This window comes from Mirounga leonina, unplaced genomic scaffold (genome assembly GCF_011800145.1).
Source record: "Mirounga leonina isolate KUSES-001 unplaced genomic scaffold, KU_Mleo_1.0 Mir_53, whole genome shotgun sequence".
In the NCBI taxonomy this organism is placed as follows: domain Eukaryota; kingdom Metazoa; phylum Chordata; class Mammalia; order Carnivora; family Phocidae; genus Mirounga; species Mirounga leonina.
In genome coordinates, this window is record NW_023270807.1 from 90,000,088 (window position 1) to 90,019,010 (window position 18,923).

Consider the following 18,923-nt stretch of genomic DNA (forward strand, 5'->3'; position numbering starts at 1 on the left):
AAAGAACATCTTAATTATAGAGGGAGAGAATGAACTTTAGTCACAGAACACTGGAAAAAATAGAATGTGTTAAAGGTCAGAGCTCCTGTAGTTTGTCACTCCAAATTTATAACACTTCAATGAACCCAATCAGAGGATGAATTTAAAATAGAGTATCTGTTTGAGAGGGACATGATAGAGTACAATCTTTTCACGACATTAGAAACAAGTACAGCATGGCATTGTTCAAAAAGCCTGGGGTTTGGGCCCAAAAAACCTTTGCCAATTTCTAGCTATATAACTTTAGGCAAATTACTTTAATATTTCTGAGGCACTTTCCTTACTGGTAAAATAAAGGAAGGCAATCGATATAGACTTTATATGTCAAATGAAATAAAGTATGAGAAGAGATTGGTTCTAAAAATTAGAAAGCACTTAATTATAGCTATTGTATTTTTCCATTATTAACATCACCAGTGAACTCTATCTGGTATGGCAAGAAAATGAGTGTCTTCCTTAAGTTGATAGATTATACATTCTTTTGTGTTTTGTTTTGTTTTAATTTTCTCTTCCTTATGATTTTCTTATTTTCTTTTATTATTATTATTATGTTATGTTAATCACCATACATTACATCGTTAGTTTTTGATGTAGTGTTCCATGATTCATTGTTCATCCTTTTGTTTAATTCTCAAATTTGCCAGCTCCTTGTAATGTAAGAAATTAGCCTGCCTTGGGGCGGGCGGCGGGGTGGGGGGGTAGGGTGCAGTACCAGATTGTTCCTAAAAAGTCTGACAAATCATTTCAGAACTCCACATATCCACTGGTCCTCCTGGGACATTGTCACACCTCTGCTAGTCTCTGTGTGAGCAGACACATCAGGGCTTCTTCCTTTGCAGCATCTGAGTATGTACTCAGTTTTCCAAAACATATTCCAAGGTAAATAGTAGTTGGTTTTAAAATTTAGAAGAAATTATTGCTGATGCCTGAGATCAAAGCCATTTGCAAGTACTGTTTTCTTGGTTCATAGACTCACATATTCTTTTCATCTCTGATCCTGGGTAGTTAAATACCCAACGTGCTGAATCCTGCTTTCTATTTACCGTGGAAGGAGACCCATCATGTGTCCTTTATCTCCTCCAGAGACTGGAACCAACCCCACCAGGACCTTAAGAGTGCGGAGTGTTCCTCTGGACCATCATGGCAGAAACACACTGCCCATGTCCTGACCAAGGATGTCATTTTTTTTAAAGATTTATTTATTTACTTTAGAGAAAGAGCTTGTGTGTAGGGGGTAGAGGCAAAGGGAGAGGGAGAGAGAGAATTCTCAAACAGACTCCCCATTGAGCATGGAGCCCGACACAGGCCCAATCCCAGGACCCCAAGATTATGATCTGAGCAGAAACCAAGAGCCAGCTGCCTAACCAACTGAGCCACCCAGGTGCCCCAAGGATGTCATTTTTAAATACCACTCTTGACCTTCCTTTTATAAATGCACCTCTGCCTATGATCACAAAGTGCCTTCAGTAAAAAATCTCTCATAACAGCTGCAAAGTTCTTAAAGGAAGGCAGGGGAAATGCCTAACATTTGACTGAGTAAAGTGGTTTTCTTGGAATAACATATACTTAACTCCCACTAAAGAATGTTTATACCGTTCTCAAATATAGCAAAAGTCTTGAAGATTTTTCAGCTTCAAAAGCTTCTTCTGGCCCATATCCTCTTGCTAGCATATTCATTAAGAAATCCACAGGAATATAAGTAATCAGTCCAGTTACAAATTTGTATTTCCAATGTATTTGTTAGTTTTGGAAACTCTTGCATTTCATAGAAGAGGTACATTTTTGATCAAAGGATAATTTTAAGCATATGAAGATTATATGGACATGTGTCATTTGCGTGCGTCTCTTTCGGATGGTATGTTTCAGCCACACTTCTAGATCTAGCATCAGAGTATGTGTAGGACCAAGCGGAGCACTGAGGCTGACGTCGGACCAGATGAAGAGACGCCAACCTGAGAAATGTTTGCCTCCCCACATTGTCTGTGAAAAGTTTGAACAAGGCACTAATCCTCTCTGGCTGAACGAGCCCATCTTTAAAGCCCATCAATGAGATATAGTTGTTTGTTTGTTTTCCTTCAGTTAATGTATATAAAGCACATGGAGCCCTTCAAACTGAAAACCTTATTAAGCTTAAAATGATGTTTAGAAAAAATAATGAGGGAAGAACCAGTAACTATTCCTTTATATATATATTTGAAACTCTGTTTCCTCATTTAAGAGATTTATTGAAATAAAATTTATTGAGATAAAATTCACACACCATACAATTCACCCATTTAGAGTGTGCAATTCAGTGGTTTTGATATATTACATTATTAGTTGTTTTAACTGGGATAAAAAATATATAACTTGAAAATTGCCACTTTTACCATTTTTATGTGTACAATTCCGTGGCACTCCCTACATCCACAGTGTTGTACAACCGTCACCACTACTTTCAGAAATTTTATTCATCATCCCAAAAAGAAAGCCTTCTCCGCCAGCCCCTGGTAACTTCTCATCTACTTCCTGTCTCTGTACATTTGCCTGTTCTTGCCTGTACCTCATCTACGTGGATCATACAGCATTTGTCATTTTATGCCTGGCTTATTTCACTCCGCATGTTCGCAGGGCTCATCCATGGTGTAACACGGATCAGAACTCCGTGGTACGTGTGTACCGTACTCCGTCGATACACTCGTCTCTGATGGACACTTCAGGTGTCTCCATGTTTGGCAATTGTGAATAACGCTGCAGTGAAATTGGCATACAAGGATCTGCTTAAATCCCTGCCTTTAATTCTTTGGGGCATACTGTATACCTAAGAGCGTAATTACTGGGTCATATGGGAATTCTGCTTTGCTTTTTGAGGAACATTATTACTTTTTTGAAAGTATGTACTTATGGGTTACTGCACTAAGCATCTTACATGCGTTATCACATCTAGTTCTCACAACAAACGTGTTCATTCATTCTTAGCAACTGTTTTTTAAGGGTCTCCTGTATGCCAAGCACTGTTCTAGGCACCGGGGATTCTGTAGGGAACAAAACTAACAAAGTCTCGCCCTCTCATAGATCTTACATAATAGTAGATAATAGCAGTGACAGCAGACAATAAATAGATGTTAATACAATGCTGGGTAGAATAAAGGATACTGAGGCAATGAAGACAATGCAGGGTGAGCAGGAGGAATATTGCAGGGGTGGTGGTGGTGGGATGCTGTCTGAGATGGAGTTGAAAGGGAAGGCCTCTGTAAAGCTGACGCTTGAGCAGAAACCTTAAAGAAGGGAGCACGTCCTCCAGAGATCTTGAGAGATCATTCTGGGGACTGGTAAGGAAAAATGCAAAGGCAAGCTCAGTCTTGGTGGTCTAAGGAGCACACAGATCCAGGTGGCTGTGGGGAGTGAGAAAGAGAGGGGAGGGGAAGTCCAGGTTTTATTATATTGTGATGGGAAGTCGTCGGAGACTTTGAGCAGGAGATGGACACAGTTGGTTATTCTGCCTATGTAGAGGTGAAGAAGCTGAGACTTAGGGCGTCTGAGTGATTTTACCAAAGTAGCTGGTGAGTAGCTCATCCAGATTTGCCCAGGGAGATTCACTCCAGAGTGCCCGCTCCTCCCCACCAGGCTAGGGCATGTGTGGGACCCTCATAATACTCCTTGCTGGCTGTAGGTGCTTTACAGGAGTGTCTTACAAGATGCATGTTCCCGTCACGAGGATCGGGTCAGGGCTCTCCGTAAGCCAGTCTTGCTGGGCGCCTTGTGTGCAACCACAGAGGAGTCTTGACTCTCTCCCGTAGGCATGATGCACTCCCCCGGATTCGATGGGAGTGGCAGCCTCAGCTTGCAGATGCTGATGAACGCGGACAGCTTATACACGGCGGCGCACTGCGCCCTGCTGCTCAACCTGAAGCTCTCCCACGGCGACTACTACCGCAAGCGGCCCGCCCTGGCCCCAGGCATGATGGTGAGCCCGTGGTCCCATTGGCCCCTCCAAGGACAGGTGGCTGGAGAGCTGCACACCAGTGTCCTGGGATGGACAGCTCAGCATGCTCTGCTCCCCACTCGTGTGGAGTGGGTGACGTCGGCGGGGCCGTGGAGGGTGGACGGGGATGCGAGGCAGTTTACATAGTGCGGTGGGCCACACAGCTGCCCACCTTGCTGCAGAGAGGCCAGGACCCAGTGCCTGCCAGTGGCCTAGTATCGTCACCCATGGCATCGTTAAACACACGTGTGTGAGCCACAGTACAAAACGGGTGATCAGAATGTTCAAACATCAGAAGATGGGCAGGGAGTTGTCCCCTTTACTGAAAATCAAGGCCTGCTTTACACTCTTCATTGTCTTCCAGATTGTACTCCGATCTACTCGTAACCCACAGCCAAGCTTACTAGTTAGTTGTCAGTAACAGAGCACCTCGTATAAGCTGCAGAATGAGAATGATGGTGATTATGCTGTGGTCGCTCCACGCTCTCCCCTAGTATCAGCTCGTGAGCCTCCGTCCGTGGAGCTGCACGAGGGCATCAGCAATCGTTTGTTTGCCTGATAAATTATAAATTCCCAAGGGCAACTGGGAATCAAGTAGCTCTCGAGCCACGTAGGCTTTTTCAGGGAACACATTCTATCTCTGCTGCTCTTGGGGCAGCGAGAGGGAGCTCTTCTGTTCATATTTCTGCACCGTTTCTATCCCGCCCACACACATCAGAGAGGGAAGTATTCCTAATCCTTCTACAGAGATTCTTAAAAAGATAGCAAAAGTAAAAGGAACTTCATAAAGTTTAGGACTTCTCCGTTTGGTTCCCCCTTCCCTTATCCACCCCCCCACCACCGCCACGCCCCTGATCAATAAGGTTTTATTTTTCCTGGAAGCCTTGACTCAGGTAAGGGATCCATGAAGGGAAGGGGCAGCAGAGGAACGTGTTCATTTGCAGGGGATCCTATCTGGTCACCTTCTCATGTGATCCTCTCCGTAGAAAGAGTTCATGAAGCAGGTCCAGACCAGTGGGGTGCTGATGGTGTTCTCCCAGGCCTGGATTGAGGAGCTCTACCATCAGGTGCTCGACAGAAACATGCTCGGAGAAGCTGGCTACTGGGGCAGCCCGGAGGATAACAGCCTGCCCCTCATCACCATGCTGACCGGTCAGTGGCTCGTCACACAGCTCCGTGGCACTCGGGGTGGCGTGGTGGGGGGGACACTCCAGAGCCCCTTTCAGAGAAGCCAGCCTTGAGACAACACCCGCAGAGCCTCCCTGGCAATTGGTAACGGTTCCAGGAAAGTGTCATGAAGCCACCTCATAGGAATGTTCTGTCTGTTTTTCACGTGGGACCCTGGAGGGCTCACTGTGCCCCATTAGATAAGGACTACTTAGCACCTGTGTCTGTCAGGGTAAAACTACAGGCCTCTCCTAGGAATATGAAGTACTTTCTGGGCATAGAGCCCAGAATTATTCCTGGAAACTCTCACATGCTAATAGATAACCCTATATCATTTAGTGCTCCTGAATTTGCCAGAAATGTAAAATGCTTGATTTTAAACTTGGCTTCCTTCCCATCTCCTATCCTCATCAGAGGTCCTCTCTTCCCTTCCCGGCTATACAAGAATTTGAAATAATGCCAAGAGGTTGCCCAGCATCTTTGTCTTCAGTGTCCAGAGTTTTTAAAATCCTGTTTATTAGAAATTTTACATGAGAGCATAGAGAGCTCTATGGGGTACGGTCATGAAGCAGGGTTTTTTTGTTCTTGTTCTTGTTCTTGTTTTTGGTGTGTGTATGAGAGAGAGAGAGAGAGAGAGAGAAAGCAGTCATTCATGGCTTCTCATGGCTTACCTACAGTGTCAGGTAGACCAGGGAGTGCTCAAGACCTTGGCCATCAGTAGGCTTCATGTATTAGATCCAGGCTCATCTTGTGTTTGATCTGAGTTCCCAGACTGGTTTCTAATCCAAGTTATGGTCTCATGGCCCCACCTGACAGGATATGTATGGAATAGCCCTAGGCCAGATACCTCCCCCGCCCTCGCTGTCCTTCCATGTGTCCACATCCAGCTCAGCACGGCTCTGCACCAAGCAGGGCACGTGGACAGGAGCACAACCAGGCCAGAGCAGGCCAGGACAGTCCAGGGAAGAGGCAGAATCTGTTGTCCAAAGGCTGTGTTATGTTACCTACGGCCAGTACTGGGGAGCTCTTACAAAGGTGGCAGAGTAGACTATTGGCAGGTAGAACCCAACAATGAGGGACTTGGGCTGAGGTGCTCTTTAGGAATCAGGCAGGGAGTCAAGACACATAGTGAAGTCTGTTCACAGCATTGGTTATTGGCTGGCATTTGTAGTCTTGGTTCTAGAACTAGGATGCAACTGGGAGAAACAAGGCCAAGGTCCCTAACTGTAGGGATCAGGATCACTGGACAGGTGACCAATTTTTATTTGATTAATCATGACAACTTTCACATCCATTTGAAATCTAACAGAAGAATGTTCTAGCAATGAAAGAAAACTGGACTATACGAATAAAACAAGGGGCGCCTGGGTGGCTCAGACAGTTAAGCATCTGCCTTCGGCTCAGGTCATGATCCCAGGGTCCTGGGATCGAGCCCCGCATCGGGCTCCCTGCTGGGTGGGGAGCCTGCTTCTCCCTCTCCCTCTGCCTGCCGCTCCCCCTGCTTGTACTCTCTCTCTCTCTCTCTCTCTCTCTGTCAAATAAAAAATCCTTTAAAAAAAAGAATAAAACAAAAATTTAGCATTCTGATAAAAGATTGTTATGTTCTTGCTACGTAATAGGTCCAGTGGCTGTTTGTTCAGGAAAATATGAGTATCATGGTGGCCATTTGTTTTTGACTGGAGTGTTCTAATCAGGGAAAACCCTGTCTTTTTCCTTGACAGACATTGATGGCTTAGAGAGCAGTGCGATTGGGGGCCAGCTGATGGCCTCAGCTTCTACCGAGTCTCCTTTCACCCAGGGCAGGAGAATTGATGACTCCACAGTGGCAGGTAATGACTTGGGTCTTGAGTTTATGAATATACATACATCACATATGTTACCAGCAATTAAGTCATTAAGTGACAGCTTTCTGTGCTGACGTAAATGAATTACCATCTTGTCCTGTCAGAAAAAGAGTGCCTGATGGAAGTCACTTCGCAACATCCAGCTGATGATGCAACATTCATTATTTATACACACAAAGTAAAATGCAATCCAACATCCATTAAATTACATTTCTGGTAGTAGAATTGCTTACAACTCAGTGTTGCTACTTGGATGGTCAGAAGATCGCATGCCATTCTCTGCCGGGTTGTTTCTGCCTCCAGAAAGTGATGTATGCCCCTTCATGTTCTAGGTGTGGCATTTGCTCGCTATATTCTGGTAGGCTGCTGGAAGAACCTGATCGATACTTTATCAACCCCGCTGACTGGCCGAATGGCAGGAAGCTCCAAAGGGTTGGCCTTCATTCTGGGAGCTGAAGGCATCAAAGAGCAGAACCAAAAGGAACGTGACGCCATCTGCATGAGCCTCGATGGGCTGCGGAAAGCGGCGAGGCTGAGCTGTGCTCTAGGTACCGGGGGAGTGACATCCCTTGACCCGTGGCCTGAGGGGAGTCCCTAGTGGGAAACAAGTCTTCTGGAAGGGCCCTGCTTGGTAAATGGTTAGAGAATAGAGTCAGTGAGGGGTGATTGTTTGTTGTCTCTAAAGGAGTTGCGGCTAACTGCGCCTCAGCCCTTGCCCAGATGGCGGCGGCCTCCTGTGTCCAGGAAGAAAAAGAGGAGAAGGAAGTCCAAGAGCCCAGTGATGCCATAGCACAAGGTAACAGCTGAAGGGCCAGAATCCACCTGGCGCCCTATGTGCCGTCTGCACACACCCGCACACGTGAGCAGACACCCATCCCCGGTCCCTGTGTGAGGCACAACATAGGTTTACCGCTGATCGCACAGTCCCAGGCTGGATCACAGTCTGGATCCCAGGCGTGGCTCTCTTTTACACGGCTGGCCCTGCAGAGCACCCCCCGTACATCCCTCTGGAGACGAGAGACATCCTGGCCCCCGGTGACTAAAGGAAAGTGCTCTCGGCTGCTAACAGGAGTCCTGCGGGACCCCAGAGGCCCACCTGGCTGAGCTATTCATACTCTGTCTTCATCCGGCCACTTGCTTTGGCACCTCACAGAGTACACATCTGAAGACCCCTCAGGTGATAGTGGGAAAAGGCCAGAATAGCCAGTTTTCTGAAGAGGGAAATCAAATGGAGGAAATCCCTGAGAGAAGCTTCAGAAAAACTTTGTTCTTGTAAGAGAAAAACCTGAGCTTTGTGAACTCTGGAAAGAGGTGGTTTTTAACTTGTGAAAATCAGTTAGCCAACGAAGGGGATGATTATCTAGTATATATACTTAATGTGCACAACCATAAATTACATAAAAATCCCTAGATTTAAAGTTCTTAAGAAATTATAAAACCAAAATTGGTGTTCAAGTAAAAAATAAAATCAGTATCACATCCATGAGACAAATGATGCTTTGCTAAAACTCAGTTTGCCTCTTACAATAGGAATATGGTTTGGCTTCCTCTGAAGTGAGCATGCTGTGTTTCTAGGTTCTGGACCATCATTCACTTATCCCACCAGACCCATCTTCTGATGACTTGACACCTTTATTCATGGAGGATGTTGTCATTTGGCCTTCCCTTGGCATTTTGCATAATTGACATATTAAGCTACCCTCTGCATCCTTTCTCATTAGTCATCTATAATTTAAAAAGTATTATTTGAAGATCACAAATCTAAACGTAAACTCGGGGAGTGAAACGATCTGATGATTTTCAGTTATAAAGCAGTCATCATGTGCTCAGGGAATACATACATATGTTTTAGATGATCATCATCATGAACATATGACATTAAATAAACCTCAGAGAACTCGCAGATTGCCAGGAATTCTGTCTTATCAGTGTGAGCACACAGGTGGGGGAAGGGCTCGGGCACAAACAGCTTTAGCTGGGGTTGGCACACGAAGCCCATCCTCACTGCTGTCACTGACTTAGAACCCACAGGTGGGTCTGGAAGAACTGCACCCACCAGCCGAGGATCCACCCAACTTGTGAAGCTGCCGAGCTGGGCTCACCAGTGTCCATGGGGCCCGAGGGCTGGGTAGCTTACACGCTGAACCCCAGGGACCTGCTATTGAGGAGCTTGCTGCCAGTGACATCGAGTGACATCTGCTGTTTCCTTTTTGCTCTTGCACGGCAGCCCATTCTCTCCTTTTCATCCTTTCTGTCTCCCTTTCTGGCTCCTTCTTGGACCATTACGTTAATGAATGTCTTTCTGGCACAGTAAAACTGAAAGTGGAGCAGAAACTGGAGCAGATCGGGAAGCTGCAGGGGGTCTGGCTGCACACTGCCCACGTCTTGTGCATGGATGCCATCCTCAGCGTAGGCCTGGAGATGGGAAGCCACAACCCAGACTGCTGGCCGCACGTGTTCAGGTGCGTGACAAGAGCCCCCAACCCCAATCAGTTACCGAGTTCAGAGCACCTGTAGGACAGAAGCAGGGATAGCTCCCCAGTCCTCACACGACTGAGACAAAAAGCATGTCTTCTGGGCATTGGCTTTGGGCAGACCTGGGACAGAGAAGCAGCACCCACGGTGCAGGCATGGGGCAGGGGCCAGGCTGTTTCCTCACCACCTCCTCAGCACCCGCCCGATGCCTTGCACCAAGCTCAGTTCTGGAAGAGCAGAGTGGGGCGTCAGGGGCAGGGCTCAGGCACCTGGATCTCACCCAGAGCACCAGCCAGACCTGGGTTCAGTTTGATGCCCTCGAAGCAAATACAGCTCTAAGTGTCTGTTGGGTTTCAAAGAAAGAGGCATGCAGATCATTCAAAGAGTGAAAAACCTATCTTGGGAGGAATAGGCGAGAGAGCCAGTATGAATCAGCCTGGAGCAAAGTGGGTTTTAACGTGGAGGCTGGTGTGCTGCTGGTCCTCACTGTTCTCACAGGCAAAACAGGAAAAAGCAAATGACTTAAATTGCACCAGAGCATTTTATAGGGAATCAAAAAATTGCCTGCTTATAGAACACGAGAGCAGGTTATCTGGGACGGTCTTTACTGGACCAGCTGGACTTCTTCGGGGACACTGGGCCTCTTATGAACCATCTTAGGCCCAGGGTCTGTTGGGCACGAACAGTTTGGAAGTTGGCAGTTATACCCTACCTTGTGATACTTGTCTGTGTTTGCTGTGGTTAGGGCACCCCCGCCCCCAGCACTAGTTGTAGGAGCTGTCAAGGCCAGTCAGCACACGGCTGGGCAGAGCCCTTGTGACAGGGCCCACTGTGGCCAGAGGGCCTGCCAGCCACGTGCACACTCAGGCTGGGATCATAAAGAAGCGCTTCCTGAGTCCTCATCAGGGCATGATGCTCATCTCTGTTCTTTTACTAAGAATGAGAGAGAAGAAATGGTTAGAGAGAGGGGGAGAGGGCCCCTTGGGAAAACTCCGCAGGCAGCCAAAATCTAAATAAGCCAATAAGCTGGACAGGATGGAACTGGGTGAACAGAGCTTTTGTTACCCACCTTTCTCCCAGCACAGGGGACGACAATCTGAGGAATCCTTACCCCACTTCCAGGTCATCTAGTCCAAATCAAAAAATAATAATAATAATAATATGGATAGTGAAGGGGGAGAGGGAAAGGTGGCCCTGACAAGAAAGGAAATTGGGGGGGGTCAGGGGGTTCTGCAAAGCAGGCTGGGGTATCTTTCCCTTACTGTGGGATTTACAGAGCCGGCCTGCTGAGCTACGAGGCCTGACAGCTGCTTCTCTGTGCCTGTGTCTAGGGTCTGTGAATACGTGGGCACACTGGAGCACACCCATTTCAGCGACGGCGCCTCTCAGCCCCCGCTGACCATCAGCCAGCCCCAGAAGGCGTCAGGGGGCTCCGGACCCCTTGGGGACCCAGAGTGTGAGGGCTCGGCGCCAGAGCAGAGCCTAGAGCCAGAGAGCTCCCTGAGCGCGGCCCCCGTCATCCAGCCGCTCTCCATCCAAGAGCTGGTCAGGGAAGGCAGCAGAGGCCGGGCCTCGGACTTCCGCGGGGGCAGCCTCATGACCGGGAGCAGCGCTGCCAAGGCCGTGCTCACGCTGTCCACCCAGGCCGACAGGTAGGCGCGCCCCATGATCCCCACACCTCGGAGGTACTGCTCCCGCAGAGCACCAGTGTCTCTCGTCTCAGATCACTCCCAGGACCACTAGATGGGTTGGCCAGTCATTTAAGCCTCTTTTATTTTTTTCGAACATACCTCTGTCTCCCGTCATGCCCCACCCTTAGAATGAACTGCTGTCTGTTGGCTAAGACCGGAGGCTCTGGAGGCAGGCTCCCTGGGGCTGGCGCTCTGCACTTACCCTGTGAGCCCAGGGAGGCAGGTTCGCCTCCCTGGGCCCTGATGGCCTCATGTCAGGTAAGGCCATAAAGTCAGCCTCTCACAGGGTGGCCGTGAGGTTAAATTAATTACTACACTTGAAGCTTGATAAGGACAGAGCTTGATAAGTGATAAAAATCCATTATTTTTTTTTAAGATTTTATTTATTTGACAGAGAAAGCACAAGCAGGGGGAGTGGCAGGCAGAGGGAGAGGGAGAAGCAGGCTCCCCGCTGAGCAGGGACCCCCCCCCCCCAATGAGGGACTCGATCCCAGGGCCCTGGGATCATGACCTGAACTGAAGGCAGACGCTTAACCATCCGAGCTACCCAGGTGCCACCAAAAATCCATTATTTTTATGATAGTTACTATCTGTATTCCCACACCCAAGAGTGTGATATATTCTTTAACCGTTGTTAAGTTTAACCCCAACCCCAAGTGGTGACACTTTCTGATGTTGAAACTGCTGTTGGTCACCAGTCACATGTAGTCTCACCTCACTGCGCTGTCCACGCTGGGTCATTGTGCCCTCAGCCCCGGTTCAGTGAAGTTTATACAGGGAGCCGACAGCCAGGGCGTGGGAAAGTGGAACGCCACTCACGGGGGCTCAGAATACCTGAGTTCTTTCCTGGCTTTGACACTAACCAACTGCAAGGTCATGTCTGTATAAATAGTTATGCTGAGACTCAGTTTCTCCATCTACTAACTTAGTACAGTAATCTCTTTTCCCGGTGTATCCAGCAAGGTGGCTGGGAGAGTGTTTGGCATCTGGAAAGTAGTATACAGGCATCAGGTGGGGCATAATGTTCATCACTGTTCTTTTACTAGGAACAAGAGAGAAATAGTTAAAAGGACCCAGACACTAAGTGATATTAAAATTGGAACAAGAAAGGGCGCCTGGGTGGCTCAGTTGGTTAAGCAACTGCCTTCAGCTCAGGTCGTGATCCTGGAGTCCCTGGATCGAGTCCCGCATCGGGCTCCCTGCTCGGCGAGGAGCCTGCTTCTCCCTCTAACCCTCCCCCCTCTCATGTACTCTCTCTCTCTCTCTCATTCTCGCTCTCTCAAATAAATAAATAAAATCTTTAAAAAACAATTGGAACAAGAAAAAAGTCTTTGTTTCAATCATTTGTGAATGCTTAATTCACTAATTCCCATCTTAAAACCTGTACGTCTCATATAACCTCGTCAAAAGGGACTCTGTATTCAATTTCTGTTAGAGACCCTCTCCTTGCCCAGCATGTGACAGCCCATGGGGCTGCTTGCCCTTCTGGTGTGAGCACAGGTTTGGAGAGCAGGCAACAGATGACCCAAGAGTGGCGGAAGACTGGCCATAGAAACCCACGTCGGATGCCAACCTTCTGAATTCCAGTGAGCCTCGGATCCTTCTCTAAGCCCTGCTGCCTGTGCTCCCCTCTTCCTTCCCAGCTGCTTCTGCTAGAAATGTCTGCGCCCAGTGGAGTTAGGAAACAAAAGGAACCTGTGAGGTCCATTATGTTAGGGAGTATTTGTTCTTTTAGCAGATACTTGAGCTCCCACTCATACCCTGGTGTATGAGTCGGAGGCAGTAATAAAGCTAGCCCCACCCCCAGGGGGGCTTACAGGTTTGGGTGTACTTTGGTTTTGTATCCTTCTCAAGAACAAGCCCAGCATTAGACTCATCAATCGTAGCCCAGCAAAAGCCTTGATTCACTTAGTGGGTTTTTCTATCATAGAGCTTATGAAACTAAAGCTAATTCTAAGGATTTCATTCCCAGTGACTCAGTTTCAGGGGGTGATGCTTTGCCAGTTGTCAACTTCTTGCCAAACATTTCATGAGTGCCGAGCATGGCTGAGCTAAGCCATGGGGAAACCAAGGATTTTTTTTTTAATCTGTGCCCTTTAGATTAAAATCTCCTAGTTAGAGCAGACTTATACACAGTAATAATAGAGAAGAATAAACCCATGCATTTCTTTACAGTGTTTACACATTTATATTCCTCACAGTTAACGAAATTACCATCATCATTCTACCACAAAGCCTTCACGGAATTGTTCCCAAGTAACCAATCTATTTGTTTCATGCAGGCTCTTTGAAGATGCTACGGACAAGTTGAACCTGATGGCTTTAGGAGGGTTCCTTTACCAGCTGAAGAAAGCGTCGCAGTCCCAGCTCTTCCATTCTGTCACGGATACAGTGGATTACTCCCTGGCAATGCCAGGTAATTCTTTCCCTGAAGAGACCGCGCCGCCAGATCAGCAGGAGGTGGCCCAGATCTCTGAAAGCAGCGGCCTACCTGAAGACTTGAATCCACATCCCCATCCCACACGGTCACCCTGGCTAAGGTCTAGCGCAGATTTGTCACCAGTTTTCAGGCGTGCCGGGGACTGTGTGAGCGGAAACGCTGCGGCCACTGCTGCCCCTGTCCCCAGCGGAGCTGTGCCAGCTGGTTCTGCCAAGCTCCGGGCTTGAGACAGAGACAATCATGTGGCTGCTCAGGGTGCAGGTAGCTTCCCGTGAGGATGGGACCCTATCTCCGTGTCACGAGCCACGTCTCTTGCTTCTTTCAGTTCAGCGGCTTGCAGAAGCAGCTCCTGATTCCACCCGGGGCTGGTGGGAGAGAAGAGTGGAATGGGGAGAAGCCTCCTGCTACTCTTAGAAAAACTGCTATCGAGGCATATCCCTAATGATAGGTCAATGTCACCATCTCCACTGATGAGGGCCTTGAAGGGAGCCGCATCGTAGGGAGCTGCCCAAGGGTCCCAGACGGGTGGCAGGCTGCTCACAGCGGTCCATCCGCAGCCAAGGTTGTCGTGCCAAAACAGTGAGCCTCTGTCCCGATGGGTCTGGGCAGAGCCACGGAGCTACGTGCTAGGGACGCACCGTGCTGGCAGGTTGGATCGTACAGCCTCTTGTGGTCCCATCTTCAGGGACCTGAAGTTCTAAGTGTATATATTTGGCCTTTGGATCCTTACTGCAGATTCTGATTTGAGAAGCACCGTCCTTTCCCCGCGGGTTTTTAATAGACTTTAAAACCTTAGCTATATAAAGCCAACCTCCCAGACCCATCAGACTTCCAGAGCATCCCTGGACCTAGGGGCCACCTTCAAAGTGTTTGGGGTTGGAGAAATCAGCAAGCTCTCAGCTTACAAAAAAGCAAGGAGCAGGGCCAGGAAGAGGCAGCAGACCTAGGAGGAGGCGGAGGAGGCATTTGCTTTTGGAATGAGTCAGATAGCAGTTAAAATGCTGCCTCCACCATTTACCAGCTACACTGTCTTAGGTGAGTCAGTTTACCTTTCTGGCATTTAATTTTCTAATCTGTGAAATGGCAATAATCACATTTGTTGAAGGTTTAATTTAAAAAATAAAGTGATTACAGACACACCAACACGGCATTTGATGCAGAATAAACATCCAGTAAATGTCAGTGATTATTATTACTGTCATTTTGAAGTTTATTTGATATGGCAAGACTAATTAGAAAGGAGCATTCTGACTGGAAGAGCATGATAATGTCCAGCATTTTGTAGACAATATAGGAGAAACAGGACATGAGCAAGGAGAAAGTGATGAAAAGGGAGAAGACCAAGGGGACAGGGCAAAGAAGGAGCAAAAGATCCGAGGACGCAAGGATTACACTGAAGCAAGACAGAGCAGTTTCAAAAAGCATGTTATTGAGCAGAAAGGGGCCTGACCTGCTTGGCAAGCTCTTCAGAAGTGCCATTAAGGATTGGCAAAGTGGATGGCGAGTGACAACAGTAACATTAATGGCTAACAGTGGGGGGCGTTTAGTATGTGCCAAGCCCTGTGATAGGCCACTTTGTATCTCCATATTTCATCCTTAAAGTAACTTTAAGAGGTAAGGGCCATTATCCCTACTTTGACGACAAGAGAGAGATCTCTGGTCCAGCATAACCAGCTACTGAACGGTGCAGCCAGGAGTTGAACCCAGGCAGTCTGACTCCCCACCCCTCCTACTTAACTACCATGCCGTCCCCCCTTATCCACGAGCAGTGCTCACACTTGTCACGGCAGGCCCTGGGGATATGGTGGCCGATAGGAGAGGTGTTGAGTGAACCGCCTAGTCTCTCTTGAATCCAGGGTCCTCTCCTCCCTCAGTTGGCCCGCATTGACTAATCCTACCACCCTGAGTATTTTTCATCCCCTTTGATTTTCATCCTCTCTCTCTCTGCTTGAACAGGTCAAACTGTTCCTGTGTTTGGGCTTTATGGCTTTTGTGGTCTTGCCTTCTTACAGGAGAGGTGAAATCCACCCAAGACCGAAAAAGCGCCCTCCACCTATTCCGCCTCGGGGATGCCATGCTGAGGATCGTGCGGAGCAAGTCACGGCCACTGCTCCATGTGATGCGCTGCTGGAGCCTTGTGGCCCCACACCTGGTGGAGGTGAGCCCCTGAAAGCAGGAAGCGAAGCTCAGGGAGCTCCTGCAGCAGAGCCAGCACGGGGCTTTCTGGGCGGTGTGTGGGCGAAGAGCAAGGCTAAGGTTTCCATCACCTGGGCACAAACATCATAGGTCACTGATGGTACATCGTGGCATCTAGAGAATCACCCCAAAAGGGCAGTCCCACCCTGGTGTCACCCTGACCCTCTTTCTTTACAATTGCATGACTTGGCTAGGTACCTCCTGCAGCCTGCTTTCTGTTTATGCCTTACTTTCAGCCGGAGGCTGGAGCTTCACTTTTATACATGATTATAACAATGCCTTTTGTTCCTGCCAGTCCTTCTTTTCTGATAGCTAAATGTACTCTGGGAAGTATCCTATAATTAGGCGAACCATACGCCCTAGTTTTTCCAACAAAATTAATGCAGGACCCCTTTCACTCTCATACAAAGTGGTATATGTGATAAATTATATCCTATGAACTAAGCACTTCAGTGCATGACGACTGGCTACTTCTCGATTGATGGGAAAATTGTTGCCTTGTTTTTCAGTGATAATGATTCTTACTACTTCTTTAGCGTTAATCTGGTAGAGCTACTTCATCAAATAAAGACTTGTGGAACTAGTTCACTAAACTGAGAACATTCTAGTAAAGAAAAGGGGTAGAAAATAACAAACTTGGTCATGGAAAAACAGTGTGTATCAGTTACCTGTTACGCTATAATCAACCACCCCCAAAATCTGGCAACATCAAACAACAACCATTTATTTAGCTCCTGACTCTGTGGGTCAGAGATCTGAGCTGGGTTGAGCCAGGCTTGGCTGAGCTCAGCTTGCTTCACTTGTGCACCTCACTTGTCAGCTGGTTCGTGACAGCCTTGATTAGGAGGGCTGGACATAGGGGCCTCTCCCCATGGTCTCTCCCCCTTCAGCAGACTAGCCCTGGCTCATTCACGTGGCATTCTTAGGATTTCCAAGGAAAGCAAGAGGGCAAACCCCAAATCAGAGCTACTTTCCAGTTCTCTACTGATACAATGTTTGGTATTATTCCATTGTCCAAAGCAGATCACACATCCAAGCCCGGCGTCCGTGTGAGAGAGGGCTCCTCAAGGGCGTGCATACAAAGATGTGAGCCAATTAGATCATCACTGGGGCAACTGGCCCACTTCCTTGAGGGACAGGTGCCACATCTGATCATATTCAGAACATGGCTAAAGTGAGACCATAGGCAGGTCCCAGACTAGGTTCTGGTGTCTTTATAGTCCATGTGTTCTTTACCACCCAAGAAAAACGTCATGTTACAAGAAAGAAAAAAAAAATTACTAGAAACTCTTATTTTTCCAGAAATATTAAAGTGAAACTAGAGTTGTATGTGATCTTTGGTTAAATTATTAAAAATGCAACTTTAGTGTACTGTTCATCTATACTTACCCTTGGAGGGTTTTTTTAATTTAAATTTTTTTTTTTTACTTCAACAGAATTGCTGCTTCTACCTCCCCACACGAAATGGGTTAGGAACTTAAGAGACCATTTTCCTACTTGTGTAAAGTCCTGATGGTGTTCTACTCTCCCCTGAATTTTGCAGGCTGCCTGCCATAAGGAAAGGCATGTGTCTCAGAAGGCCGTTTCCTTCATCCATGATATATTGACAGAGGTTCTCACTGACTGGAATGAGCCGCCTCATTTTCACTTCAATGAAGCACTTTTCCGACCTTTTGAGCGTATCATGCAGCTGGAGTTGTGTGATGAGGATGTCCAAGACCAGGTCAGTGTGTCGTGGGGGCCAGCATCCCCAGCATCTCAGGCAGCCCTTCCTGAGGGCCCTGGCTGGTGCTGCCCTGTGGCCTTTGCATATTTCGTCTTTCCAGTCATCCTTTCTGGAATCTGTGACCGGAGGGTTAAGCAATTTAGCTGATACGTGGTTAATGATTAGTGGAACTGGGGTTGGAACCTAGGCAATCTAGCTGTACTCTGGGAAGTACCCTATAATTAGGCGAACCTAATATACTATACTTTGACGTACCTAGCCTAGACTCTTCATCACTACGTTACCCTCTGCCGGGAGACAGACGGTAAGGAAACCAACTGTTCACTTCATCTCCAGCATGATAGTGGGCGACGAACACAGATAGATCCTCTCTCTCTCTCTCTCTGAAATCTACCAAAAAGGTTGAATAAAGGTTTAAAAATTCCTGGCGAGAAGGGTAATACTAAGATGTCCAAAACTAAGTAACAATGGAAGCCAGAGCACTCAGTAGAGTCCTAAGCCTGGTTTTGCCATGAGGGTATTTGCCATCAGGTGAAGCAGAGTCCTGCTTATCACATTCTTGAGGCCACGGGAACAGGAGATAAATCTCAAGGCAGACTGTGTAAGACTGGTGTTCGCTCAGGCCAAAGGTGAATTAGAAATGAACCCAGGGGCGCCTGGGGGGCTCAGTTGGTTAAGCGACTGCCTTCGGCTCAGGTCATGATCCTGGAGACCCGGGATCGAGTCCTGCATTGGGCTCCCTGCTCAGCGGGGAGTCTGTTTCTCCCTCTGACCCTCCTCCCTCTCCTGCTCTCTGTCTCTCATTCTCTCTCTCAAATAAATAAATAAAATCTTTAAAAAAAAAGGGGGGGGGGTGCCTGGGTGGCTCAGTCGTTAAGCGTCTGCCTTCGGCTCAGGTCATGGTCCTGGAGTCCCTGATCGAGTCCCACATCGGGGTCCCTGCTCGGCAGGGGGTCTGCTTCTCCCTCTGACCCCCCCCCTCTCATGTGCTCTCTGTCTCAAATAAATAAATAAAATCTTTAAAAAAAAAAAAAAAAAGAAATGAACCCAATACCACCCTCCTGAGGATAGTAGCAGCCTCCCTCTAACATCGGCTCTTGGTAGAGGTAAACAAACAAACAAACAAGCAAAACTCTACAGGATTTAAAATTGTAAGCTAGCCCTTCTAGCAGGTCAGTTTATGAACTTACACCACCTTGGTAGTCTAAGAAGCTTTGTACAGGCACGGTACAAAAAGCCAACAGAAATTCCCCCAGAGGAACTCATTTCAACTCGGGCCATAAAAGAATCCCACTAACAAAGTTCCCAGATATGTGAGTTCACAGTATTTCCAAAATATTACAAAACACACAGGGAAACAAGGCAATAGTCAGAGTAAGCT

At 47.6% G+C, this 18,923-nt stretch overlaps 1 protein-coding gene across 4 annotated transcripts in view; it reads left to right on the forward strand.

Annotated features, from left to right (window-relative positions):
• Positions 1–18,923, forward strand: part of ARFGEF3 (ARFGEF family member 3) — a 169,568-nt gene that overhangs the window by 112,307 nt on the left and 38,338 nt on the right. For all 4 annotated transcript variants that reach the window (XM_034990764.1, XM_034990768.1, XM_034990765.1 and 1 more), the window contains 10 exons: positions 3,819–3,985; positions 4,990–5,155; positions 6,892–6,999; positions 7,347–7,562; positions 7,700–7,810; positions 9,326–9,476; positions 10,821–11,141; positions 13,463–13,596; positions 15,633–15,778; positions 17,360–17,539. In XM_034990764.1, coding sequence (XP_034846655.1) covers positions 3,819–3,985; positions 4,990–5,155; positions 6,892–6,999; positions 7,347–7,562; positions 7,700–7,810; positions 9,326–9,476; positions 10,821–11,141; positions 13,463–13,596; positions 15,633–15,778; positions 17,360–17,539 — 1,700 coding nt within the window. The remainder of the gene's footprint in view (positions 1–3,818; positions 3,986–4,989; positions 5,156–6,891; positions 7,000–7,346; positions 7,563–7,699; positions 7,811–9,325; positions 9,477–10,820; positions 11,142–13,462; positions 13,597–15,632; positions 15,779–17,359; positions 17,540–18,923) is intronic.